The sequence below is a fragment of the Phoenix dactylifera genome, chromosome 13 (assembly GCF_009389715.1).
Source record: "Phoenix dactylifera cultivar Barhee BC4 chromosome 13, palm_55x_up_171113_PBpolish2nd_filt_p, whole genome shotgun sequence".
Lineage (NCBI taxonomy): Eukaryota > Viridiplantae > Streptophyta > Magnoliopsida > Arecales > Arecaceae > Phoenix > Phoenix dactylifera.
Window position 1 is genome coordinate 1,229,534 of NC_052404.1, and position 27,532 is coordinate 1,257,065.

Sequence of the window (27,532 nt, forward strand, 5' to 3'; positions counted from 1 at the left end):
GGGCCTCAGCTTTACCCGCCATAGGGTTTGGTTTTAGGTTCGGCTTGCCGAGCTCCATTACTCGGCCCTTCGACCAGTGGTATAGCAACGCTTGTGCTTAAGGGATTTGGGCTCGGAGAGTCTTTCCGAGCCTAGCCCAGATTTCGACCAAGCCCTAAAGCGGTCACTGGGACAACTTTTTAGCAAAGTTAGTAAACTTTGGGTCCGAGCCCCACATTGCCGGGGCGGGTCGGATTCTTTTCCAGCGAATGGGTCGAATGCTCGTCAGCTCGTGACGGGGATTCACCGGGCTTGTATAATTGTGCTGGTGTCGGGAGCACCCCTTCACCGAGGCGATTGAAAATGCTCCTCTGCTCGGTGTCCGTTCTTTGAGGACGTCGGCAGAGAGAAATCCAAAAGCAGAATAGATAATGTAAAAACATTAAATAAATGGGTACCTTGTACCGTGTGCGTCCTTGCGCCGAGGCGACTGAAGACGCTTCTCTGCTCGGACTCCATTCTTTGGGGACGTTGGCAGAGAAATCCAAGAATAGAATAGACAATATAGAGACATTAATGTGGAAACATTAATTAAATGGGTACCTTGTACCGTGTGCGTCCTGGCGCCGAGGCGACTGAAGACGCTTCTCTGCTCGGACTCCATTTTTTGGGGACGTCGGCAGAGAAATCCAAGAATAGAATAGACAATATAGAGACATTAATGTGGAAACATTAATTAAATGAGTACCTTGTACCGTGTGCGTCCTGGCGCCGAGGCGACTGAAGACGCTTCTCTGCTCGGACTCCGTTTTTTTTTTGGGGACGTCGGCAGAGAAATCCAAGAATAGAGAGCGAGCCGAGCTTGTTGGCTGAAGCCGGCGGACAACGAGCTGAGCTCGTCTTGGTCAATGAAGACCGCATCCCAACGCATCGGGGCATCCCGATAAATCGGGGCATCTCGACGTCTCGAGGCATCCCGACCGAGGTCGGGGTAGGAGAACGAGCCGAGCTCGTTGGCTGATGGAGCACGAGCCGAGCTCGTCGGTGGAAGTCGATGGAGAACGAGCCGAGCTCGTCTGGTCAGAGAGGACCGCAACTCATATCTCGACGTCTCGAGCTTCCCTGTAACCGGGGCATCCCGATGTCTCGGGGCATCCTGACCGTGGCCAGGATAGGAGAACGAGCCGAGCTCGTTGGCTGATGGAGCACGAGCCGAGCTCGTCGGTGGAAGTCGATGGAGAACGAGCCGAGCTCGTCTGGTTAGAGAGGACCGCAACTCATATCTCGACATCTCGAGCTTCCCTGTAACCGGGGCATCCCGACGTCTCGGGGCATCCTGACCGTGGCCAGGGTAGGAGAACGAGCCGAGCTCGTTGGCTGATGGAGCACGAGCCGAGCTCGTCGGTGGAAGTCGATGGAGAACGAGCCGAGCTCGTCTAGTCAGAGAGGACCGCAACTCATATCTCGACGTCTCGAGCTTCCCTATAGCCGGGGCATCCCGACGGATCGGGGCATCCCGACGTCTCGGGGCATCCTGACCGGGGTCAGGGTAGGAGAACGAGCCGAGCTCGTTGGCTGGTGGAGCACGAGCCGAGCTCGTCGGTGGAAGTCGATGGAGGACGAGCCGAGCTCGTCGGTCACTTAAGACCGTATCTCGACGTCTCGAGCCATCCCGACGGATCGGGGCATCCCGTTGTGGCAGGGCATCCCAATATATTGGGGCATCCTGACGTCTCAGGGCATCCCGACGGATCGGGGCATTCCGACGTCTCGGGGCATCCTGACCGTGGTCAGGGTAGGAGAACGAGCCGAGCTCGTTGGCCGATGGAGCACGAGCCGAGCTCGTCGGTGGAAGTCGATGGAGGACGAGCCGAGCTCGTCGGTCACTTAAGACCGTATCTCGACGTCTCGAGCCATCCCGACGGATCGGGGCATCCCGTTGTGACAGGGCATCCTGACCGTGGTCAGGGTAGGAGAACGAGCCGAGCTCGTTGGCCGATGGAGAGCGCATCACGAACTCACGAACCATCTTCAGGGAGTCCACGTGGGTACTCTATCATCCCGAGATATCAGGGCATCCCAACCGTGGTCGGGGAGGAGAAATAAACCTGGGATCATGAGATAACCAGGAAAATCGGTGAGCTTGAAATGAGTATGCAGATCATAAGTTTATTATGAAATGAAATCCACAGAATGAAATTCAATAGTTGAATAATGAGGGACCCCTTGGGGTTCTACTGGTGGTACACGCGGAGGTTTTCAGAGCTCCAGCTCCGCGGAATGGGAGTCCCATCTAGAGACTCCAATTTGTAAGTTCCGGGTCGGCGGATGCGCGTGACTCGGTATGGTCCTTCCCAGTTTGGGGCCAGCTTCCCTTGCTCAGTTGGTCGGGAGGCCTCAGCTCTTCTGAGGACAAGGTTCCCTGGTCTGAAAGATTTGACTTTGACCCTGGCGTTGTAGTACTGAGCTGTCTTTTGCTGGTACCTCGCCATACGAACTCGGGCGGCCTCCCTCGTTTCCTCGACTAGGTCAAGGTTGCTTCTGAGCTGCAAAGAGTTGGAGCTGGCGTCGTGATGCTCGACTATTGGAGAAGGAATCCCAATCTCCAGTGGGATGACAGCCTCCGTCCCGTATGTCAGGTTGAAGGGAGTCTCGCCGGTGGGGACGCGGAACGTGGTCCGGTAAGCCCACAGGACATTGTATAGGTCTTCGACCCATTGTCTTTTGGATTTGTCGAGCCTGGCTTTGAGACCCTGCAAAATAGTACGGTTTGTTACCTCGGTTTCTCCGTTCGTCTGAGGGTGCGCGACCGAGGTGAAGCGGTGGTCAATGCCAAGCTCGGAGCAGAATTCTCTGAAGTGAATGTTGTCAAACTGGCGACCGTTGTCAGAGATGAGGATGCGGGGAAGCCCGAATCTGCAGATTATGGACTTCCAGACGAAATCCCGCATCTTCTGCTCGGTGATCTGGGCGAGGGGCTCAGCTTCCACCCATTTTGTGAAATAGTCGATGGAGACGACCAGAAACTTTCTTTGCCCGGTGGCCAGTGGAAGTGGCCCTAGAATGTCAATTCCCCACTGGGCAAAAGGCCAAGGAGAACTGATTGAAGTCAAAGGAGCCGAGGGCCAGCGCTGAACATTGGCGTTCCTTTGGCACCGGTCACATCTTTGGACGAAGCCCATAGCATCCTTCTGGAGTGTCGGCCAATAGTATCCTTGGCGTAGAATTTTGTGGGCCAATGCTCGCCCTCCCAGATAATTTCCACAGATTCCTTCATGGACTTCGCGCATGGCGTAATCAGCCTCCGTTGGGCGGAGGCATCTGAGGAGGAGAGATGTGAAAGATCTCCGATAGAGCCTTCCCTCATATAGTATGTATCGGGTGGCGGAGCGCTTGATTCGGCGAGCCTCTCGTTCATCGGTGGGGAGGACTTCGTCTTGCAGGTAGCTGGTGAGTTCATCCATCCAGCTTGGCTCGAACTCAGTGTAGAGGGTCTGCTCAGGCTCGTCTGTACTGGGCTTTTGGAGATACTCCAGTACTACCATTTTGGGAAGCTCGCTCATGCGAGAGGACGCCAGCTTTGATAGCTGGTCGGCCCTGAGATTCTCTGACCTGGTAACATGTTGAATGTGAAAAGAATCCAGGGTCGAGGTGAGATCCCGTACCTTCTGAAGATACTTCTGCATGGTCGGGTCTCTGGCTTCAAAGTCACCCATAATTTGGTTGACGACGAGCTGAGAATCACTGAAGGCCTTTAAGTCCTTCACTCCTAGCTCTTTGGTTAGCTTGAGCCCGGCGACAAGCGCTTTGTACTCCGCCATATTATTGGAAGCGGGAAACTCGAGGCGCAAGGCTTGCTCGGTGACCACCCCCTCCGGGCTGGTGAGGATAAGTCCCGCTCCACTACCCCCCGAGTTTGAAGAGCCATCGACATGCAGAGTCCATGTCAAACTCGGGGTCGACTCCGTTGGTGGCTCAGGCTCGGGCTCGGCCTCGTCCGGTATGATGCACTCGACTATAAAGTCTGCGAGCGCTTGTGCTTTGATCGCCGGTCTGGATCGGTACTCGAGGTCGAATTCTCCGAGCTCGATGGCCCATTTAGTGATTCGGCCCGCACGGTCTGATCTCTGCAAGATCTGCTTGACCGGTTGATCGGTCAGTACGGCCACTGTGTGGGCTTAGAAGTAGGGTCGGAGCCTTCGAGCTGAGATGACCAGAGCATAGACAGTCTTCTCCAGCTTGGAGTATCGGGTCTCGGCGTCCCTCAAGACCCGGCTGGTGTAATATACTGGCTTTTGGAGTTTACCCTCCTCTCGGACCAAGACCGAGCTTACTGCTACAGGGGAGACAGCTAGATGTAGATAAAGAAGCTCTCCCTGTTGAGGCTTTGTGAGCAGGGGAGGGGAAGCCAGTAGATGTTTGAGCTCCTCAAAAGATTGCTGGCACTCGTCCGACCACAAAAAATTCTTCGGCTTCTTGAGGGCTGCAAAGAATGGAAGGCAGTGCTCGGCCGAGCGGGAGATGAATCTCCCGAGGGCTGCGACTCGGCCTGTGAGCCGTTGTACCTCCTTGACCGTCCTGGGAGGCGCCATCTCTTGGAGGGCTCGGATCTTCTCTGGATTGGCCTCAATTCCTCGTTGTGTAATGATGAAGCCGACGAATTTGCCGGAGGTGACTCCGAATGCACATTTAGCTGGATTGAGCTTCATCTGGTACTTTCGGAGTGTGGAGAATGCTTCATTGAGGTCGGCTATGTGGTCTTGCGCCACCTTGCTTTTCACCAGCATGTCATCCACGTAGACTTCCATGTTTCAGCCTATTTGGTCTTTGAAGATTCGGCTGACCAGCCTTTGATAAGTTGCCCCGGCATTTTTCAAGCCAAATGGCATTACCTTGTAGCAGTAAGTTCCCCCATCGGTGATGAAGGCTGTCTTTTCCTCATCTTCTGGTGCCATGCGGATCTGGTTGTATCCGGAAAAGGCGTCCATGAATGCCAGCAGCTCGTGACCCGAGGTGGAGTCCACGAGCTGGTCGATGCTGGGGAGTGGAAAGCTGTCCTTTGGGCAGGCTTTATTCAGGTCGGTGTAGTCCACGCACATACGCCATTTTCCGCTGGCTTTCTTGACGAGGACCACGTTGGCGAGCCATTCCGGGTAGGATATCTCCCGGATGAAGCCAGCTTCAAGGAGCTTGCCGACCTCCTCGGCTGCTGCTCGTTGTCGTTCAGGGGCAGCGCCTCGTTTCTTTTGTCGCACGGGCTTGCTGGTTGGCTTCACTTGGAGCCGGTGGACCATGATCTCTGGGTCTATCCCTGGCATGTCTGCAGGCGACCATGCGAAGACATCCGGATTGTCCCGTAGGAAGTTGACGAGGCGACTCCTCTCGTGTTCGCCAAGGCCAGAGCCGACCTGCACGGTTAGCTCGGAAAAGTTCTCTCGTAAGGGAACTTGAATTAACAACTCACCAGGCTCTACCCGCTCTTTCTGGGGGTTGACCCGTGCCTCCATAACTTCAGTTGAGGGCTGGTCAGTTGTTGGGGCAGGTACCTCGGCTGGTCGTCTTGCCTCGTGGGTCGCTAGGTAGCATCGCCTTGCCACCATTTGGTCCCCTCGAACTTCACCGATTCCCTGGCTGGTGGGGAATCGCATCAGCAGGTGGTGAGTCGAGACCACTGCTCGGAGGGCGTTGAGTCCTGGCCTTCCGAGGATGGCGTTGTAAACCGAGGGCAGGCGTATTACAAGAAAGCTCATACCCACGGTACTTTCACGAGGGGCGAGCCCGGCTGTGACCAGAAGGTCGATCTCGCCCTCTACTGGGACTGAATCCCCAGTGAATCCAACCAACGGAGCATTCATCCTCCGTAGTTGCTCTTGTCATCCCCATTTTACAATAAGCACCAAAATACAAAACATTTGCCGAGCTTCCATTATCAACCAGGATGCGTTTTACATCGAATTTATTTATGATCATGGAGATGACCACGGCATCATCATGGGGAGTTTCGACTCCCTCTAGATCATCATCTGAGAAGGAGACGGCTTCAGAGGTGCGCGGGCGCTTCGAGGAGGCTTCTTCCCCTGAGGCCTCCCCAACCGAGGTCCCGCCTCGGATAGTGTTGATGACGCCGGCGATGGGCCTGTTGGCATTCGAACCTTCAGGCTGTGCTGCTCCTTCGGCGGGCTTCTTCCCTTCACGCCGGCCTTGCACAAACCGATCGAGCACCCCTCGGCGGATGAGTGCTTCGATCTCATTTCGGAGCTGGTAACACTCCTCGGTATCATGGCCGTACTCCCGGTGGGAACGGCAATACTTCCGGAGATCACGCCGGATTCTGGTGTCTGGCTTCGGAGGTGGGAGCCGGATGCAATCCCGACTCTCAATCTCCATGAGGATTTCAGCCCGAGGAGCGTTAAGGGGAGTGTATTTTTCATACCTCTCCTCGGGTGCATGGGCCCGCAGTTGGAACTTCGGGCGGAGTGGTGACCTCTGCTGTGGCGGTCCCCTCAACCGGGGTGGACTCTTCGGGCGGGGCGGATTCTTAGGTCGTCGCGGAGACGGGCTTCTGGGCTGGCCGCGCTCCTCGCGGCGTCTCTTCTTGGGGTTCTGCTCGGTCCCGCCCCGCCTAACTGCCACGGCCTCTTCCGCCTTGGCGTACTTCCGCGCCCGAGCAAACATTTCGGTGAGGTCCGAGGAGAAACTCTTCTCGATTGAGAAGAGGAACCTGTAAGACCGGGATCCAGTCTTTAGCGCTGACATGGCGATTGACTGGTCAAGCTCCCGGACCTCCCATGTTGCGGCGGTGAACCGGTCCAAATACTCCCTGAAGGACTCTCCCTCCTTTTGCTTAATGTCTAGGAGGGAGTCGGACATCCGTCGCTGGGGCTGGCTGGCGGCAAAGTTGCCAGCAAACTGTCTGCCGAGCTGCTCAAAGGAGGAGACAGTACTCGGCTTCAGCCCGGTAAACCACAGCCGGGCTGGTCCTCGGAGTGTCGCCGGAAAAGCCTTGCACATCATGGCCTCCGAGGCTCCTTGTAGGGCCATTAAGACCCGGTAGCTTTCCAGGTGGTCAAGGGGATCAGCCTTGCCGTTGTAGGGCTCCACCTGGGGCATCTTGAACCGTAGCGGAACCGGTTCATCTTCGATCTCCGGGGAGAAGGGAGACTTCGTAGTGAACTCGAAGTCGCCGTCACGTCCTGATTTTCTCCCGTGGAGTGCCTGGATTTGGCGCTCCAGCTTCTCGACCTTCTTGTCGAGTTCGTCATTCTGGAAGATCGCTGCAGCGGTTCGTTCGAGCGCAGGTTGCCCCGGAACTGACTCAGCTTCTGAAGGCTGTGGCCAGCCTCCGTAGCCCCTGGCTGGGTGCTCTCTCCAGAGGGATGCCCGGACTTCGGAGTCCTGACCTCGAAGGGGAAGTCCGCTTGTAGGGGGCTCCGGTTGAACTGGAGCCGGAGGAGGCGGTGCCGTTGGGATGCCCCTGGGCTGCAGGCTTTGGACAGCGGTAGCCAGGGCCTGCACCTGTTGCACCAGGGCATCAAACTGCTCCGGCCGAACTTGATGAACTGGCTCAGCCGGAGGTGGTGAGTTTCGGACGGAATGCTCAGGGCTGGGTGGAGGACGTCGAGAGGCGTTGGAAGCCCCTTTGCTTCTTAGCTTCATGGCAGCGAACTCGGGCCCTTCCTCTAGCGCCAACTGTTGCTGGAAATTGGACCCGGGGGCCGCCGCGAAGCCGGGGAAGGAGGAGCTCCGCCGCGGGGAGGGCGGACGGCGGTGCGCCGGCCGGCTGCGTCCTCCTGTGCCCTCCTGGGGTGTGTGAGAGAGCGGAGAGGAGAGTGCGTCCTGTCCTATCCCGTCCTGCAAAAAAGGAAGATGAAGAGGATATTGGTGCTTAATTGTGTCTGTGCTGTTTACTTGTGTTCCCCCCCCCTTCTTTCCTCCCAGGCTCCCTTTTATAGAGGGATTTTATGTTGCCCGGGAGGTGATAGGGAGTTTGTCCTCTTTTGTAATAATTGGGCACGATTTGGCCCATTAATGGCGTAATGGAATATGAGGCCGAATCAGACCGGAACCAGAGAGTTGTCACGGTCGATCGGACCTGTTGAAGTGGTTGAACCGCCGGCCGTGGTAGGCCCGGGGTCCATGGATGGTAAGTGCATTTATTACCGAGTGAACCGGCGGTCAGGGAGAGCCATGCGCTTTGATGGTTCAGTGATCCGGAGATCGTCTTGAGCCGTGTTCATTAAATGACCGAGTGCATCGGAGACTTGAGGGGGTCTCATGCATTAATGGCAGGTCGTGCCAAATACCTGCGGAGATCTTATGCCTTGACGGCTTGGAGATAGCGGCAGGTTGTAGTGGAGTTGTCAAGTCCCTCAGGGGGTTAGGCAGGGGTTGAACATCTGGTCAAGGCAATCGGCTCGGCAGGGGTGCCGAGCCGAGCTGGTCACCCAATGGGGCGCCCTGTGGTGGGGTCGCTTCTAATGCTCCTGGTCGGCGCCCTTTGGTCGAGCGCCTTCTAGCCGAGCGCCTTTATTTCGCGCTCTTCCCTCTCTGGTCAGCGCCCTCTAATCGAGCGCTTTTCTGGTCGGCGTCCTCTGGTCGGCTCTCTTGGGCCGAGCATCTTTTCGGATCGGCGCTCTCTAGCCGAGCACCCCTCTGGTTGGTGCTCTCTGGTCGGCACTCTTTGGCCGAGCGCCTTTCCAGTCGGCGCTTTTTGGCCAAGCGCCTCCGTGGCGGTATGACTTGGGGTTTTTCCCCCAACACACACAATAGAGCAATTTTGCCTTTGTGCCAAGAATCACTCTCTATTATTAGAATATTGAAAGCAAAATTAAAGGAAGTATTGCTGGACTAAAGCATCATATAGTATTTAGAGTAATCCTAGGGCTTTCACCATGATAAAAACTAAAGAAAGACAAAGGTCCATACCATATGGGCATATGGCATGAGCGGATAGCTGCAATTCATAAGGTTGGTATGATGCATGGTAGGACAATGGTGTGTAACATCAATTACGTTGTGCTACTTGGGCCCTGTTTGGGAAAGCTGTTGGCAGTAGAGCTGTTGGAAGTAGAGCTGTTATAAAAAGCTGTTTGTTATTTGGTAACTATATTTTTAAAGTGCTGCGACACTTTAACATATGTTTGGTAAACAAACTGAAAAAGTACTTTTATATGACAAAATTACCATAAAGGACATTGCATAGTATTATACAATAGTGCATGATAAAACATAACATATATTAATACATAATATACGATATAGTATAATATTACTATAATATAAAATATTATTATTATAATATAGTAATATGATATTGCATAGCATAGCATAATGGTAATATAATTATTAGAGTAAATTAATCTTCTATAATATAACATAATATTAAATTATTTAACATAACATATTAATGTATTATGATATAATGTAATATATATTATATTTATAGTATAATATAATAATAAAGTTATAAAATATTATAATTATTAGTATTAATTAATTTCTCATAATATAACATAATATTAAATTATTTAAAATAACATATTAATGTATTATGATATAAGGTAATATAATATAATATGTATAGTATAATACAATAATAAAGGTATAAAATAATATATTATTAGTATAAATTAATTTTTCATAATATAACATAATATTAAATTATTTAACATTACATATTAATGTATTATGATATAATGTAATATAATAATATACTTATAGTATAATACAACAATAAATAACCATTTATCTGTTTAATAGATTATCTCTTTACTTAACTATTTGCAATGGTCACAAATTCACTGTACTTATCAATATGATAAGGATCAGATTATTTGCCACTCACTCATTATTTTTCTTTATATTTATTTATTTATACGTTCATTCGTATATATATTTTTATTTATGCATTTATTTATTTATTATTTTATCCATTGAAATATATTTATTTATTATCTTATTTATTTATTCATTAATTCATTCATTTATATAAATATTTATTTATACATTTATTTATTTATTTATTCTTTTCTTTTCTTTTCTTTTCTTTTATTTCCTTTTTTCTTTTTTTCCTTTTCTTTTTTTCTTCTCTTCTTCTCCTTCCTTCCTCCGCCCCCTTCTCCGTTCTTCTCCTCCCGCGCAGCCGGCAGCACCGGAAGGGGGCCAGGCCGCGGCGGCCGCCGGAGGGGGCCGAGCTGTGGCCGGCGGCAGTCTCGGTGGCCGACGGCGCCGGAGGGGGTGCGGCACTATGGCGACGGGGGAGAGGGACGGGGTGCAGCGGCGGGGGAGAGGGACGGGGTGCGGCGGCGAGGCACTGCAGCGGCGGGGGAGAGGGAGGCACTGCAGCGGCGGCGGGGGAGAGGGAGGGGGTGCGGCGGCGGGAGAGAGGGAGGCACAGCAGTGGCAGTGGCGGCGGCGGTGCGGGGGGAGGGGTGGGGGTGCTGGTGGGTTGGGAGAGGAATAGGGCGGGGGGGGGAGGGGGGTGGGGGCGGGTCGGTTGGGAGAGGAACAGGCGGTAAGACGAGGTTTTGGAGGAGGATTTTTTTTTTTTACACGGGAGTATTTTGGTCAAAAATACAGCTTTTCGAAAAAGCTGAAAACAATATTTTCGGAAAGCTCCAAATTGGAGTTTCCCTCCAAAAGCTATTTTCAGCTTCCCGCAAAAGCTGAAACAGCTTTTCAAAAAATTTACCAAACACCAATTTTTAGCTAAAAGTACTTTTGGAGGGCTAGAAAATGCTTTTTGGCCCTCCAAAAGCACCCCCAAACAAGGCCTTGGTCATGCAAATGTTTGGTACCCAGGTTGGGCCTTTAAGATTCAAGCAGCTCCATTAAATTACTATATAGGCGGCAGGGGCATTGAAGCTTCCTTGAAAGACAGCAAGCACCAGAACAAAAGCATTCAGTCATGCTACCACGGTCCACGTAGCATGCACCAAAAGCCAAGCCTTTCCATATTAACAAAGACAATATTTTACTCAGAACCAGATGAAGATGGTATGTACAAAGAGAATATTAAACCCAAGAGTTCTCTCTCTGAACCATTACAACCCCCGGTCCCTCTCACTCCATTTCCTTTCCCTATTTTTCTATGAGAGCCGAGCTTGACCCTTATTCGGGGCTTTCTATGCCGGCTTCTTTTTTTTCTTTGCAGAGGCTGAGGGTATCCCGGTTTGACGTATTCGTCTTTTCTTGTCCCACTTTCTTTTCATGCTCTTGAGCCCTTGTGTTCACCTTCATGTGGGTCTCTTTTGTTACTTTAGCTCTTCTTCAAATAAGCTAGCTAGCTTGGGGTGATCACCTTGTGAGCTTCCCTATAGATGTGAGTTTGATTAAATTTTATCATTTGCTCGGTTTTTTCTGTGTTGGAAAGCTGTGTTCTGCGATCTCTCTGTTGTTTCCTTGCTTCTTTCCTGCTTCGACGGGTATTTTTTTTTCTTGCTCAATTTCTCTCTCTACAAGTTTCATTGTTTTGTTATTTTCTGATAAGATGAATTGGTTTAAATTCCATTTGAGCTAAATTTAGCGAGATTCTGGGAATCTGTTAATTTTCCTGTATCTGATCGTTTCCTTTGGTCTTCTTCCCAAGTTGCTTCTTTCTCTTTACCTGCTGAAAATTACTGTTCCATTTATATGTATTGTAGATGTTTGTGCAAGCATCTTTTTTATATATAAAAAAAATAAGTTAGATAACCAGTCTTTGTTATGGACTTCTTTCAGATGTCCCTGTTCCTAGCAGGGTCTAGTACTCCTCTTTTACTACTCTGCTGTTGCATTTTATTTGTTTATTTATTATTTTTTAAGTGGCTAAGAAATTGATCAATCATCAGGTTATACAAAATATTTGCTTTTTTTTTCTTTGAACCAAGTTTATAATTCATTTTCTTATGACTATCATTTGCTGGTGTTGTCGCTAATTCCTCGGTACTTTCATGGTTTGTATGAGATGGGTTTCTTTCAGTTCATCTTGGATTTTTGGACTGAAGATTCTTTTTAAAAATTTAAGACTGCAAAGGCTTCCACTTTAGATTGGAAGTATGTACCATCTTTGGACGCTGTTGGACGTCTTTCCAATCATAATTCCATCAGTGTTTTGAGGAGTTTGTAGTATTTCCCATATTATTCTGAAAGTTCATGTTGCATGTCCATTTAGGCTTTCCAATTATTGAATCTTGGCTCCTCAAAGTATTCATCTTAGATCTTACAACCACGACAAGTATCATGCGTTTATTGTGTTCATATCCCACCATTATTCAGTTTCGAAGTTTGATGGCATATCTGGAACAATTTCATGCTTCTACCATGTTTAGGCCTTACCATATATGTTTAACATTCATTACTGTTATTGATTATGTTCTACCATCTCACTGTAAGGTTCCTAACTGAAGCTCGCTGAAATTTCAGGTCTTTAAATATCACCACTAGAAATGCCTTGAGAGTATGACATTTTACCTCATCACCTTTATGCTTTCCTCCCATTGAAATTGAAACGAGTATATTCGCTGTTGATTTTGTATGAAGAAAAGGAACAAATTAGTCTCTTTTCAAGGTACAATCTAAATGTACCTTTTCATCTTTGTAAAGGTCCATGAGGGGCTACCTTTTATTTGGCTCTCTGTGCCTTCTATTGGAACCCATTTGAGAATAATTTATCATCTCACCCCTTTGTCTAAACTCTTTGCAAGCCTAGGGGAATTTTCAGGGATTTCTTCTCACATATTTATCCAACTTCTAATTTCAACATAAACAGTTTCTTCCGCTTTCTCTTATATAGCAAAAGCTAATAAGCTTCCTGCTTTTACCCTTCCACAGACTTTATGCCATACGGAGCCAGCAAGGCAGAAAAGATAACATCCAATGCCTGATTGTGTTCCTTACATGGATTCTTTTGGAACAATCTTTCTTCTTTTAACATTTTAGAATTAATATTAGACAAACATTACCCACCTGTAAGTGGCAAGATTTCATCAACAGCTACTTTAATATCCTGTGTAATATTCTTCTTTGTCATAGTTGAAATCCAAAGCCTAATTGAATTTGGCTGGATTTCTCAGAACTAATGCAACTACTTGCCATGGCTTAGGTGAAACTAGTATTTAAAGCTGTCTTTTAGATATTCTGCACCTTTTGAAAAATCAAGCACAGAGTTGTTTTCGATTTGCATTGCATAAAAACGAAGAAAGTTAATTACTTTACCAGCTCAAGTCAAAATGTAAACTTTTCTTTAGTAAGATCCATGTATGCTATGGTAAATCAAGGTAACATGCCATAGAGATAAAACACAAAATGGATCCAACATTATAATTTTTTTTTTAAAAAAAGGAATGAATCCAGCATTATATATACACATGCATACATACATACACACACACACACATATTAAAGTGTAACATGCCCACTTTATAAATATGGAAAGTTCAATCTGCCATGTGGTACCGGGAATTAGTGCAACTCAGGCGAATTGGTGCAATGCAAGGAGGTATTTGAATGTTGAGTTGCCAAACCAGCATTATGTTGGGCCAGGTAATTTTCCTTTTGCACTAATGGGTAACCTAAAGCATTTTCCAGGAAACATTATGTAGGGATTTTTTTTCTTAACACATGTCCGATTTAAAAATTCACTATGTATGACCTTGCTCACCTTTCCATGTTTCTTGTCTCACTTATATCTCCTTTAAAAAGCTAGGATGATGAGAAGCATATTATGCACCATCTGAAGTCCCTGAGTAATTCTTCCTTCATCATCTTTGATCTCTTTTCAAATCTCTGTTAGATATACATAAAAGTATAGTGGTGTACTGATGTACAATTAGCTGAAAATTGCACCTTAGTTGTTTTTGTGGCATTAGATTCAGTACATAGTTGCTCACACTTATAAAAAGAGATGGTTTTGCCGAAATTAGTTACTTCAGTTTTTGTAGTGAGTACATATTGAATTGATATTGGTTAAAGTCTCTTGATAATTTATTTTGCAATACTAGTTTATGTTTTATGTATGAGGTGGTTTATCTGCTTTACATGTTCAGTTATACAATATTTTTCACTTGTGCCAATTCACAGCTTAAAATGACCGAGCCCAATAAAAAAAAAAGCAGCAAGTCAGAAGCACTATTGCCAAAGTATATATTGGGGAAAACACTTGGAATAGGATCTTCTTGTAAGGTGAAACTTGGTCAGCATGTTTTGACTGGATGTAAAGTTGCTGTTAAGATACTGAAGCTCCAAAATTTAAAAGATGCAGAAGTAGAAAGAGGTAAACGATATGTTTTGGAAGTTTAATTTTACATGAATTTATGTCTTCAGTATTAATAGATTACAAGGGAAAAATGAATTTTTTTTTTAATGTTTTTCCTATTTTCACCTACCAGTTTAGAAACAACTAGATAACCTAAATATATACTAGACTTAGCTTCAGTTTTTATATCTCTGAACTTTTGAAATAAACATACAAACATTTCATAGCTTTGGTGAAATACAGTCATCATAATATGTATAAACTCATATTTAATTATTACCCTGTATCAAGAATGGTAATCCCAGTGAATTACTACCTCACAGAAAAGGCAACTAGAAATTGTAAAGTAGTTTGTGAAGTAAAAAATATTTTCTATCTGCAGTAATATGTTGATCTTTTCTGTCAACAGCAATCTGTCATTAAGTTCTTTTGATCCCCGAACATACACAGAACATATAACTTTTAGTGCCACAAATTGTATTCTTCTTTGCATTCCTTCAAATTAATAATCATTGCAGATGTTGTCAGTGGTAGAAAGCATATGGTTGATCAATCCCTTTTCTCTTCAGAGGGAAGTTCGTGACTTTTAGCTTATTATTTTGATAATTAGGTCACATTGGCAAAAGAAAGTTATCAATTAGTTAGATTAATAATAACAACTTCATAAGAATTAATTATTAAAGGGAAAATGTGATTTCGCTTAGGAGTCAAACATTTAATATCACCTATCAAACATCTAAATGGAATACTACTGAGCTGATCTTTCATTTCAGATATGTCGGATCACCTTTTTTGTTGTTGTATTATACATAATTAATTAATTTGTGTCTTCTTAAATTCAACAAAGAAGGAGTTGTAGATAGTAGGGATAATATTGTATGCAATTTGCGTAAAAATTTTACAAAAAAAATATGATTTGCCAACTAAGTTTAAAATATGCCATGAAAATTACAAAATAAGTGGGATTAGTTGGTCTTGATACAGCAAAGGTGGCAACTGATAATGCCAATGGATAAAGTAACAATATGTGTCAGAAACAAAAGCACTACAGCTACTAAAAATTTTTAAGTTATGTCCGCACTCAAACTATCCATGACAATAAGTTAGTAAAGAGTTACCGAATCTTGATCATATAAGGATGTCCCATCTTCAAATATAGCTCTTCTTCTTTGTAAGAAAACCCTGAGTACTTCTATTGTATTTTAGTTGTTTAAAGTTCCATATTAATCATCTAGATTGCAAACTATTGAGCCTTTATGAATCTTAAGAACCGTATCTATCATGCACATGAGTTTTCTAATTGAAAGAAGATTTAGCGACAACATTTAGCCCTTAGTAGCAAGAAATTTCTACCTAGGGTAGCATACCCACTTCGAAAAATCATTGGATACTCAAGCCTACACCCTCTTCCCGAGAGCTTAATTATTTCAAGTATTTTTTTAAATATTCACTTCTCTGCACCCACACTCATAGCAATGTTATAACTATAACTCCCTACTAGGCAATAGAGGGTGTATTATATTGGATTTGGTTCACATGCAGTACCGATACATTAAGGTACAGGAGCTTAGTATCACCTGTAATGACACATGGTATAGGTGTTATGTTGGCTTCAGCAATATGCTATCTTTTTGTCAAAGTACATTATCCATAGCCACTCCAGCACCCACTTCTGATTCGGCAAATTTGGCTGATGTAGACAACAATCTACTTATGTTCCTTTTCTTTTATAATCCTTTTGCCCTTCTACCCTTCTAATTTAAGACTATGTCTTTTTCCAACAATCTAAAATATATTTGAATAACTATTTTATCAACTTTTAATAACTTGCTTTAAGGATCTTTAGACTGTTGCTACCAAAGATTAGACTACTATGGGGTGCATTATGCTGATCACGAAATGGCATAATAAGGCACCATATTGCAGCATGTTATGTAGTGTCATTCATGTGCTTGTTCATGTGCCAAGGCTTACAATAGTAAGATTGAGTACATAATAGTTTGCATTGATCTATGCAGGTAGCTACCGACTAGCACAGGCATATACATACTAGTATGCAGGATATAGAACTACATATCTCATGCCATGCCTATATCTTGCTGGGCGATATTCGCCATAGGCATGGGACAACATGGAACAATATCTTTCTCCATGTTCATTTTCTGGTTAACTAAAGATGGAACCGTCCCGAACCGGATGGTTCCGATCGCATTGAGCTGTCCCAGCGGCAGACTGGGATGGTTCGGGCAACAAAAATGAAACCCATTGCCAGAGGGGGAGAAGGAGAAGGATAAGAAAAGAGAGGAAAAGAGAGAGCGAGCAGGGGAGGGAGGGAGAGGCAGAGGAAGGAAGACAGGAGGTGGAGCCCGGCCGGTGGAGGCCAGCAAGCCGCGTGGAGGATGCTCCTCCGGGCTCCACGGAACAGGCCGGGTTTCCTGTTTCGTTCGAAATAGGTGCCCGAGCCCCTTTTTAATTTCACAATTTTTAAGTGAAGTCGAAGTGTGTTTTGCCGACTTCACTTAAAAGTTACGAAATAACAAAAGGGGTCGGACTCCTGTTTCGAACAAAATAGGGGACCCAGCCGTAGAGTCTTCCTCCGCCTCTTGTCCGGGTCGCCGGCCCTCTACCGGTCTCTGCCACCCTCCTTCTCTCTCCCCTTCTCTCTCTTTTTTCTTTTCTCCTATTCACCCTCTCCTCCGCCTCCTTTATTGTGTCGGTATAGGCCCGGCACGGCATGGCACAAGCCCATACTGATCCGTGCCGCTAGACAACCAATCCGGGGCCCAATACCGACACAACAGACCATGGGTTAAACAATTCACATGTTAAATAATTCACATATCTGGTATAATTCCTATACACACACACACACACCTATTAAATGGATAGGAGTTTTAGAAAGGTATTCTTAAGATACTATTATTAAATATTTTCTTTTTAGGGAAGTACGAATTTACCTAGGTGTTAGTTAGTGTGCTCATAGTTTTAAGTGTTCTTTTGAGAAAAAAATCCTTCTCTCAATCAGATTTGCAGTTTGTTGGTAATAGATGGAGTACAACTTGCTCAATATGCTTATCAATTGGGATCCTTGTGAAGACAGGCTTGGATCAAGGCGATCTTGCACTAGCATTGTCATTGTGCTCATCTAAGTTCATCACAAAGCAGCAACTATTTAGTTTTCATTGATCGAGATTGCACTATCACGGGCCCAACATGTTTGCTTGTCGGTTACAACTTTTGTAGTTGAGTGCATTGAAACTGAATTTTAAATCTGTATGTGCGAGGCCCAATAGTCCCACATCGGAAAGACTCGTTCCAGAGCCTGGGCATATGAGGTGGGTGTCTCCTAATCCTGCAGACGCGTTTTGGGTGGAAAACAAAATCGGGGAGGGGTGAAGGACGCTTGCGTGAAGCCCCAAAATCGGACAATATCTGGCAGGGGAGCCCCGTGTTCCCCCCTCATGTGGCCCCCACGTGGGCACTAGGTGCCTCACGTGCCTCGCAGAGGCGGGGGCGTGACATTTGGTATCAGAGCCGAGGACGGCTCTTGTCCGATGGTGGGAAGGGTGCGAGGCCCAATAGTCCCACATCGGAAAGACTCGTTCCAGAGCCTGGGCATATGAGGTGGGTGTCCCCTAATCCTGCAGACGCGTTTTGGGTGGAAAACAAAACCGGGGAGGGGTGAAGGACGCTTGCGTGAAGCCCCAGAACCGGACAATATCTGGCAGGGGAGCCCCGTGTTCCCCCCTCATGTGGCCCCCACGTGGGCACTAGGTGCCTCACGTGCCTCGCAGAGGCGGGGGCGTGACAGTATGCAGTAATCTGTTAATTCCAGGGGCTGTAGCAGTGCCTTCATGAGAACAATTGCAGATCTTGAAAGAAGGCTTATGGGACCTTGTGGTATCCAATTTTCAGTTAAATCCAATGCCAACATCATTTAGATTTTGATTTGGTGAATCTGAAGCTAGGAATTTTTCATATATATTTGCTAGAGAAAATCATAGAAAGATTGAGCATGCCACATTTGAATTTAACATAACCAGACTCTTAATAGATTGTTTTCCTATTAAAAATTATTTTCCTTCATCAAAACAAACCTCCTTTCCAAAACAAATCTCCTTTTCCTGATTCAGTGGGAGCCGAAACTGGCCGACCCTAGCTCCCCTCCAATGGCAAGTAGCATTTGGCAACGGATCACTGACACTTGGCCCATGTGGCAGCATGGAAGGGCTTGACATGCTGGATGTTGCATGCCGTCCTCGGCGGCCTCGACCTCATCGTTGTGCTTGCTTCACCCTAAGACTTTGAAATTATTATTTTTCCTCATAAACACTAAAACTTATTCTCTACATTACATATTTGATAAAATATATTATATTTTATATAAAATTTAGTATATTTTATTTGTAAATATTTTATGTTGTTATTTTTATCTTGTCCACATTGCAGGGTATTTTTCTTGTTACATTGAATTCATTAATGATTTGGGTCTTCCACGTTGCAAATGCTGGAAACTTGTCAGTGTGCTTTTGATCAGTTGGCTAGTATCTAATGAACATGGTCAATCAAAGGCTTGGCCGTTTTATGACATGTTTTCATGGTTTGTTTCAAGTTGTAACTAACAAGTGGCTACTTAAATTTGTAACATGCTAGCTAGTTAGAGTCTTCCTAATCTAGTAGTATGAGTGTTGGTGTTGATCTTTCATTGCTTCTATTTTGTGACTTTGCTTAGTTATTTTTAAGGCATTACCCATTATTATGATTTTAGACATGCTCTATACTTTAAGATCAACACATTGTTAATTGCAATATATTCTATTGGATTCACGTTTAGCTTCATAAGGGAACCTCAATACATGCATACGTACATATACAAAAATGTGTGCATTTTTGTATACACACATGGGTGCATACATATCCAATTAAATACATACATACATACATACTTATACATATACATATGTATATGTATATGTAATCATGGACTATCTACTGGGACTTTTGTATTTTATAAGATTTATCTTTTTCTCACTCCTTTTGGCTATCCAAAATAATGGTCTCATAATTTAATCAATTTTCTTTTCCTTTTCAGTTAGACGTGAGATTAAGATAATGGGAGGACTTTCACATCCTAATATCATACGGCTATATGAGGTTATAGAGATAAAATCCAAAATTTATGTTGTAATGGAGTATATGAATCATGGGGAGCTATATGATTATATTATGGAAAGGGGTCGACTAAAGGAGGATGAGGCTCGCCATATATTTCAGCAGGTAGTCAGCATACCATATGCTTTATGTTATACCATGTGAGTTAATATATGGAATGATATAACAATTTGCTTACTAGCTTATCCCTGCTTAAGAGATGAATTGATGCCTCACATTATCAATAGGCTCTACTTGCAGCTTGGAGTCTAAAGTTTGAAGCTTGCTATTTTGTTTTAGCTATTGTTTCAAGTTGCGTATAAAATCTAACTAATCACATATCTATGCCATGTTACAGTTAGTCTAGCAGGAATCTTTAATTATGGCCTAAATTAATTTTTTTAAAATCTTTGCTTTCATAACAGATTATATGCGGTCTTGAATTTTGCCACCTTAATAAGGTTGTTCATCGAGACCTTAAGCCGGAGAATTTGCTTCTGGATTCACAACTCAATGTTAAACTTGCAGACTTTGGCTTCAGCAATGTAATGCACGATGGTCATTTTTTGAAGACGAGCTGTGGAAGCCCAAGTTATGCAGCACCAGAGGTAAATCAAGCTTGTATTAATTCGTAGTCTATTTTACATAGCAATTTCAGGTGTATGATATCATGCTATAATGTCTTACTCCATAGAAATTTTTTTCTAGGTAGTCTCAGGTAAATTATATGCTGGACCTGAGGTTGATATCTGGAGTTGTGGTATCATTTTATATGTTCTTCTGTGTGGAATATTTCCTTTTGATGCTGATAATATTCCCAGTTTGTTCAAGCAGATAAAGGTGTAGAACAAGATCTCATTCTTTAGTTCATTTTTACATGATTTCTGCTTGTTAAGTGCATAAGATCTAAATGCAACATATTAACAGCAAGGGCTTTACACCCTTCCAACTCATCTATCACCTTTAGCAAAGGATTTAATCATTCGGATTCTTGTTGTTGATCCATTGAGAAGATTTACCATTCCTCAAATCTGCGAACATCCATGGTTTCAGTATAGTCTTCCATGTTATCTTGCTCCGCCTGTAGAAGAAGCAAGACGAGGAACAAAAAAGGCATGTCTGCAGTTCTCTACTCTTATGACCTGTTTTTTAAGATGTAATATATTTGAATCGAAAATTTAATCTGCTAGAAATTGACTTCCTATATTATCAAGTCGAAATGTTTGTTCCTCAGATGTTGTTAGTACAAATCAAGAGATGTTTTCCTTTTCAGGAATCTATTCCACTGAAAGCAGTTGGTTATTCTTGCTTATCTGATGCCAACTATGGATTTTCTACATAATTTTGAATCCATCATAATTCTCACTCTGTTAATAAAAAATGTTGAATTGGCTGGGGTTTTGGAGGACTTACATCCTTTTCTTTTATTTTTTAAAATTCTTTCTTTACCATCTATATGCTTTGGTTTTTCATTTACAATTACGTGCAAGTTACTAACAAAAGTTCTGACCTGTGGCAAATCATCTTAGGAATGTAATACTAGTGTATAATTTATCAGTTTGCATGTTATTGAGTTTTGACGACTATTTATTGTGATAACCTATCACATACTTAGAAAATTGTGGATATGTGCGACTGGAATGTGAACTATGAACCCTTCTATCAATGCTATATGTTGAATGACATTTTAATAGATGATGCATCTTGAAGACTAATATGTCATACTTTCTTATTTGGATTTTTGGGCCTTAGTAGTGTTTGGATATAATAAAATTTATAAAATCTTAAGATTTGAGTAATAACTTAGAATTTCAAGGTTAGAATATTGACCCCATTCCAAATCTAGATTTTAACTAAATTTTAGATATTAACTTTTTGATCTTGGAGTATGTTTGTCTGGAACATGCTTCTAGAATACCTACCCAAATTCCCCAAACCAACTTTAGGTTAACCTTAGGTCAAGCCCAGGTTAAAGCTCACCAAAAAAACCTTCCATACATCTTAATCAACCCAATCATCCCCTCTATACCAAATTCAATCATTTTGGAGGTCAATTTTCCAAACTCAAGTATCAAATTTGGGGATTTGGGTCAAATTCAGTCCTAGTGTCAAGCTGGCTTGAGCAAGTTTGACTTATTGCCAAACCAAGTCCATTTAGACCCAAATATTGGTCACATGTTCTCCTATCCACCAACTTTAATATTGAAATATTTCAGTTCATCTTGAGCACTCCACCCTATTTTCTGAAGGACTAAAGTAAGCAAGCTGGTAAGGTCCCAACATAGCCAAATTCTGTGCCAGGTTTTGGGATCACCACAGTGACTCTCTTAACTTTTATTCCACGTCACCCTCAGATGTGATTAGATTTTAGATCATCCTAAGTCACTCAAAGGTTAATCTTTTATATTGTTAACTATTATCTGAGTGAATGGCTTAGGACTAGTTATGCTTTGACACTTGGGCTCATCTAGCCACCAAATAGGAAACCTACTCAAATGAAATGATCCTAATCATTGAGCTACATCTAAGTACAACTATAAATACCCTCTCTTGAGGAGGGAGGGAGAGGACTTTTCTAAATCTAGGGAGACCTTTTTGAATGTTAAAAGCCCTCTTTTGAAACCCTTTTTATTTTTGAGGGTGGCATGGGTGGGGATCAGTTATGCGAGGCTGGTCCCAGCTGACCTCATTTGCATTGGGGGCAACTCAACTATAGTGATTGGGTGGATTCAAAGACAGTCTAGGGTGGTAGATGGACACCATCTTCTGCAAGACAATTGGAGGATGGCGAGGGATTGTGTCACCTTGTGTGCCAGGATGTCTACTAGGAGGCAAATAGGGGCTGCAGATTGGGTGGCCTTCCACGTGGCACCACTTTGGTGAAGTGCTATGGGCCAATTTTGCGATTGCTTTGGTTGCCATCCATGATATTTTATTTTTTGATTTTATTGGATTTATTCATAATAAATCAATGTGATTTATATGTTCTATCAAAAAAAAAAGAAAACCCTTTTTACTAGTCCACATTTTCAGTTCCAACCTAGTTCCGTGACCAAAAAAGTAAGAATTATGCAAAATCCCATCAAGCAACTGGCAAGGTGCAAGTAATTCAAGAGAAGATCCTAGAAAAGAGGGGTTCCCCCAACGAGCCCTTATAAGGAGAGGAACACCTCCACATCAACACCAAGAAGACCAAAACCAACCACCCTAAACCTTTTGGTACAACATGGTTCAAGTCAGCAAAGTTTTGATCCAAACTTGGAGGCATAGATTGTGAACACCTATTACCTAAGCATTCACAATCGTGCCTCGAACTTAGATGTAGTGAGTACGAGCCTAGCAAGTCTAGGGTGGCTCCAAGGATGGCCTCCATTCCTAGCAGTAGCCTTGGCCTTACCCAATTCTCTAGTCCCTTTCCTTGCCTTATATCCCCGTAGGTATGATTCCTAGGCCTTGGAGCAAATTAGGTATTATCTTTTGCATTTTGTTTATTTTTTAGTAATAATCTACATTTTGGTTTATTTTTCTTTATTTATTTAGCATTTATTTTTCCTTGTTTTCTTCCTTGTATTAATTCCAAATTGTTTTTTTCATATCTAAACATCCTATGGTCCAACTATAAGCCTTGCTGCTTGGATCAAACTTTCAGTAGCCCTTCAAAATCTTTTGTTTCCTTATTTAGATTTTTGCCCACTAGTTTAACCATAGTTTCATAATCTGTAGGTTTGTTTCCAAATCCATCATCACTTTCATGTTAAAATTCCAAGTTTATAGTTCAGATTTATTTAAAGCTCACATTTGCAATTGAAATTCCAACACCTTTTAAGTTTCAATCCTATCCTAAACCCTTCTAGATCCCCTAACCTCGACTGTCCTACGTCAAGTGGCCCTAGGATGGTATAATCTACCGTTAGTCTAGTGATTTCTCCTTATTTTCCTCTTGGCTGCTAATTTTAAAGAGAAAGGAGCTTACAGAGTTGGGAGGGGGTTTCAATGGCTAGGATTCGGTCTTATGCTATTATATGTGATCTGTCAGAGCTATACATCTTGTAGGAAGCAATAAGTTTTTTCATGCATTCTAGGTAGTCGAAATTTTAAAGCATATAATATAATATTTGAATTAATGATCTTACACCAAAAGGAGCTTTAGGATCTGTTAGTTATGCCACCACTATCATGTTAGTTCACAATTTATGCTGGATTATTATTTATGGCAATACCATTACCATCTTTCTTTTCCATATTTGCAACTCTGATTTTCAGCTGTCTGACCATGGCTTGTGGTTTGGCTCATCCACTCTTCATTACTTTTTTTTAAGGACTGTGACACCTCCTATTTGCACCAGTTGGGTGGTGCAGCTAAAATTGTCAGGAACAGTCCTAAGCAGCAGCGACATTGTATTGATAATGGGATAGCATCTCCAAAACTTCAGTTTCCTGTTAGAAGGAACTGGACACCTGGAATTCAGGTAATTTTAATATGTTTATGTTATAAGAAATCATTCGATTTTATCATTGTACGTTCTTATCTTCTTCTTTTTCCTTTTTTTTAAAAAAAGAAACCTATGCTAATGCTGGAAAAACAAATTTGATTTGATCTTGATAGTCACCAGCCCATCCTCGAGACATAATGGTGGAGATTTTGGAAGTCCTCCGGAGGTTAAATATATGCTGGAAAGAAATAGGAAATTACAATATAAGATGCAAGTGTATTCCCAACTTTTGGAGCAGCTTACAAAATAAGTCGACCTCGGATCTGAGGTGCGACCCTAACGACGCATCTTCTAGCAGGGATGTTGACATAGTTGACCCAAGGTCGCAAAATGCCATCAAATTTGAAATTCAGGTAACCAATTGCAATCTTTCTGCAAAATATATTCTTGAATTTAAACTATGTTTCAATTTGCAAGGTGACCCTTTAGCTTTTTCAGTAGCAACTCATAAAAACGGCTTCATAGGATGGCTTGCCAGACATGTGATTTTACAAGCTATTTTTCAAAAGAAGAATATAAATTAATGTTGAGGTAGCCTGGTTGATTCAGCTTGCAGAAAAGTTATCATGATGGATTTATGGTCATCTGATTAAGTTGGAGATAGTTAAAAATTGGATGTAGTTAAATGGCTAAGGTATTCTATAACCCATGCCTGACTAATATGGCATTGCTTTGTGCAAGGATGCTTGTGCTTTTGGTGTTATTTCCCATTTGGTTTCCAGTATTGTTCTTATTAGTTGTTCTCCAAAACATTAATTGAAATTCTAGCATTAGCATCTGGAACAGGAATCAGCTGAAGGATGCCATTTGAGAAACAAAAGAATGAAATTAAACTTGTTTTAAAATGTCAATGAAATAAATAAAAAAAGATAATATACCACATAAAAAACATGGAAAGTCATGAGTTTGTAACCAATGGTGGTTTCTTTAATATTCATTTCTCCCCTACTTTGGAAAATGAGAAAAGAAAGAAAATTTCATCACTTATCTAAGTGACTAATTTTCAGACCACTTTGTTTGAAGATTGGATTTCTTAGAATGATTGTATAAAATCTTTGCACATAAACTTTATAGTTCACATATTGCTATATCTAGATAACTTGTCCTTTTCATAAAAATGAACTGGTGACTGGTTTCCCATGTGAGCTTATCTTAGGGCTCAGGATGATGCAGCTGGAATGTCTTGAGAGATCATAATGGCAAGCTTGCTCCGCATTTTCTTTCCAAGGGAAAAAAAAAACTAGCCTTTTTCTTATTATTGCTTGTTCTCTCTACCTATTTAACGACCTTAGTTTTATTATTGATTATGCTTTATTATTGAACTATAAGCTAACATTCTTTAGTGCATTTCAAAGTTGTACTGATTCTACCTATACTTCCTATTGTTTTCTCTCTGTTAACTTTTAACAGCTTTACAAGGCTCCTCAAAAACTTTACCTCATCGACCTACAGAGGATCAGCGGTCCACCAATGCTTTTTCTTGAACTCTGTCTTTTGTTCCTTTCTCAGCTTCAGCTTCTGTAATCCTTTGTCTTACTTTCTGATGCATGGATTTTCTATAATATGTGACCACACATGGTCATTTAGGTCATAAACTGTTCTGTTGTTTTCATTTGCATTAAATGTCATAGCATATGATCTTTGAAATTATATTAGTCTGTTGATGTCTCCACTTTGGATGTCTTAGTTGCAGAATAGCCTTGTTCTAGCAATTTGGAAATCTAGGCATATTTTGATTGGGATGAAATCAAGCCCTGGTTTGTTCAAAATTATTCATTGTGAAATGAGTAAAATTGTGCACGGTGTCTTCGGAATACTTATGGTGGTTCTGTAAAATGTGAGATCATTTCAGAGTCTTTATAGATTCCCTAATTATGAATACTAGTTTCTATTGCATATCCATCTTTGTATCATCTGGTTATCTTTATAATGTATGCCTCAACTAGTGGTTTTCTAGTTTTTAAATAAACCCTAATGATATTGCAAGAGGTGTTTGAAGAGACTGAACTTTTACTAAGAGACTGAACTTTTTCGAGACCCCTTCTTTGCACGATGCCTATGAATCATAGGATGTAGTTTGAAATACAATATCATCATTGTTTGCAGCTGAGAGAGTTTGAGAATTGTATTTCAGATATGAATGTGAATGGCATTTCTTACTATTGGTAGTGAAAATGGCGGCAATATGACTTCCCGTTTGATTCAAGAAGCTTTAATAATGGAGTTGAACACGGTTGTAGAATGCTTATATAGGATTATCTATAAAACTAAGTTAGCACGTGCTCCAACTGTTGATTGACTGCTAATCAAATTCATTGACTGCTAATCAAATTCATACGTATTCATACCGTTGGAGTCAATACCTAACTGATGAATACATATAGGTGTGTAAACAAGGCGTTCTTGAGTAAACAAAACCTAGCTCAAGCTCCTTGTTCAAACTCGGCATATTTTGTAATCTAGCTGAGCTTGAGAGAACTCTTTTAATTTCAAGCCACATTCAAGCTGTTCATGGACGTCTTTTTAAGAAGTTTGGTGAGAGCTTGAGGCTTCTCAAGTTTTGATTGATATATTTTCAGCTAATTATCTTGAATGTATCTTATTGAAATATGATCTGTTTACTATAAATCACATTGGTTTATAAAAACTAAATAAATATATAAATAATTTTTATATAAAATAATAATTAATAAAATGTATGAAACATATAAATATTGAGATGTCAAGTTTAATGGAGTCGAACTTAAGTAGCCAATCTTAGCTCTAGCTCAGCTTATTTGCTAATAGATCAATCCAAATTTCAATCAGAAGAAATCATAAAACAACTCATTATTTGTATGATAAGTCAATTTTCCCTAGAACCATATACTATAATTCATTAGAAAAGAAAATGGTTTTTTAAAAGTAGTTGTTATATTTTTATTAAACATGTTTTAGATAATTAATGTTTCCAAGGTGGAACAGGGGAGCTTGGATCTGTCAAATTTTATAGACACACCTTTCAAGTTAAATATTTTGTAACCGGAAGGTGTTAATCTAATAGATTGGTTTTGATTATTTCAAAATAATTGAGTATGTTACTGATGCTTGTGTGTTTTGGAGTAGTTTAATTTGTTTCTCAGAAAACTTCAAAAGTTTGATAATTAAAGAAGCATGGAGAAACTCAAAAGATCACGAGAGGAGTTCAAAGTTGTTTAGGGGCTTTTATAGTATAAGAGCCAATTCTAGCATGATAGAAGTCGACCCCTCAATGCCCATGGGTCAAAATAGTGAATTTCAAAATTTTTATATATCAGGAGTCAAACCCCTGTGCATAGGAGTCAATCCGTGTATTCTAGGAATCAGCTCTATAACGGTTAGTTTTTCGACACGAATAGACTACATTAAATGCTTCCTAACTGCTCTCTAATGATCTTCAATGGTCAAAAATTATTCTCCAGCACCTCTCCTTCATAAAAAGGCTTCAATGATCAAAGAGATTGAACACATTAAAAGAGAAAAGGAGCTACATATATTGAAAAGCATTCAATACAAGTACAATCGCCACTGCAAAAGCGTTAAGTGAAGATTTCTATCTGAAGTGTGCTAAAAAAAGAGTTGTCCTTTGGAAAATTAAAGAGCACCATATTGGTTTTTTTTTTTCCTAGCTCATTAAGGAGCATTTATTATATTCATT

At 42.6% G+C, this 27,532-nt stretch overlaps 1 protein-coding gene across 3 annotated transcripts; it reads left to right on the forward strand.

Moving 5' to 3' along the window:
• The first annotated feature begins 11,020 nt into the window (after positions 1–11,020).
• LOC120112840 (SNF1-related protein kinase catalytic subunit alpha KIN10-like) lies at positions 11,021–25,714 on the forward strand. 3 transcript variants are annotated; one of them, XM_039132745.1, is made up of 9 exons: positions 11,021–11,402; positions 14,038–14,230; positions 19,305–19,489; positions 19,789–19,971; positions 20,072–20,203; positions 20,291–20,476; positions 23,683–23,832; positions 23,970–24,209; positions 25,267–25,714. In XM_039132745.1, exons 2-9 carry the CDS (start codon positions 14,044–14,046, stop codon positions 25,378–25,380), a joined length of 1,377 nt encoding a protein of 458 aa, XP_038988673.1. In that variant the 5' UTR covers positions 11,021–11,402; positions 14,038–14,043; the 3' UTR covers positions 25,381–25,714. The 3 variants fall into 3 exon arrangements, with proteins under 3 accessions (XP_038988673.1, XP_038988672.1, XP_038988674.1); XM_039132744.1 differs by having other exon boundaries at positions 11,021–11,299; XM_039132746.1 differs by lacking the exon at positions 19,305–19,489 and having other exon boundaries at positions 11,021–11,299; positions 19,892–19,971.
• Positions 25,715–27,532: the final 1,818 nt, after the last annotated feature.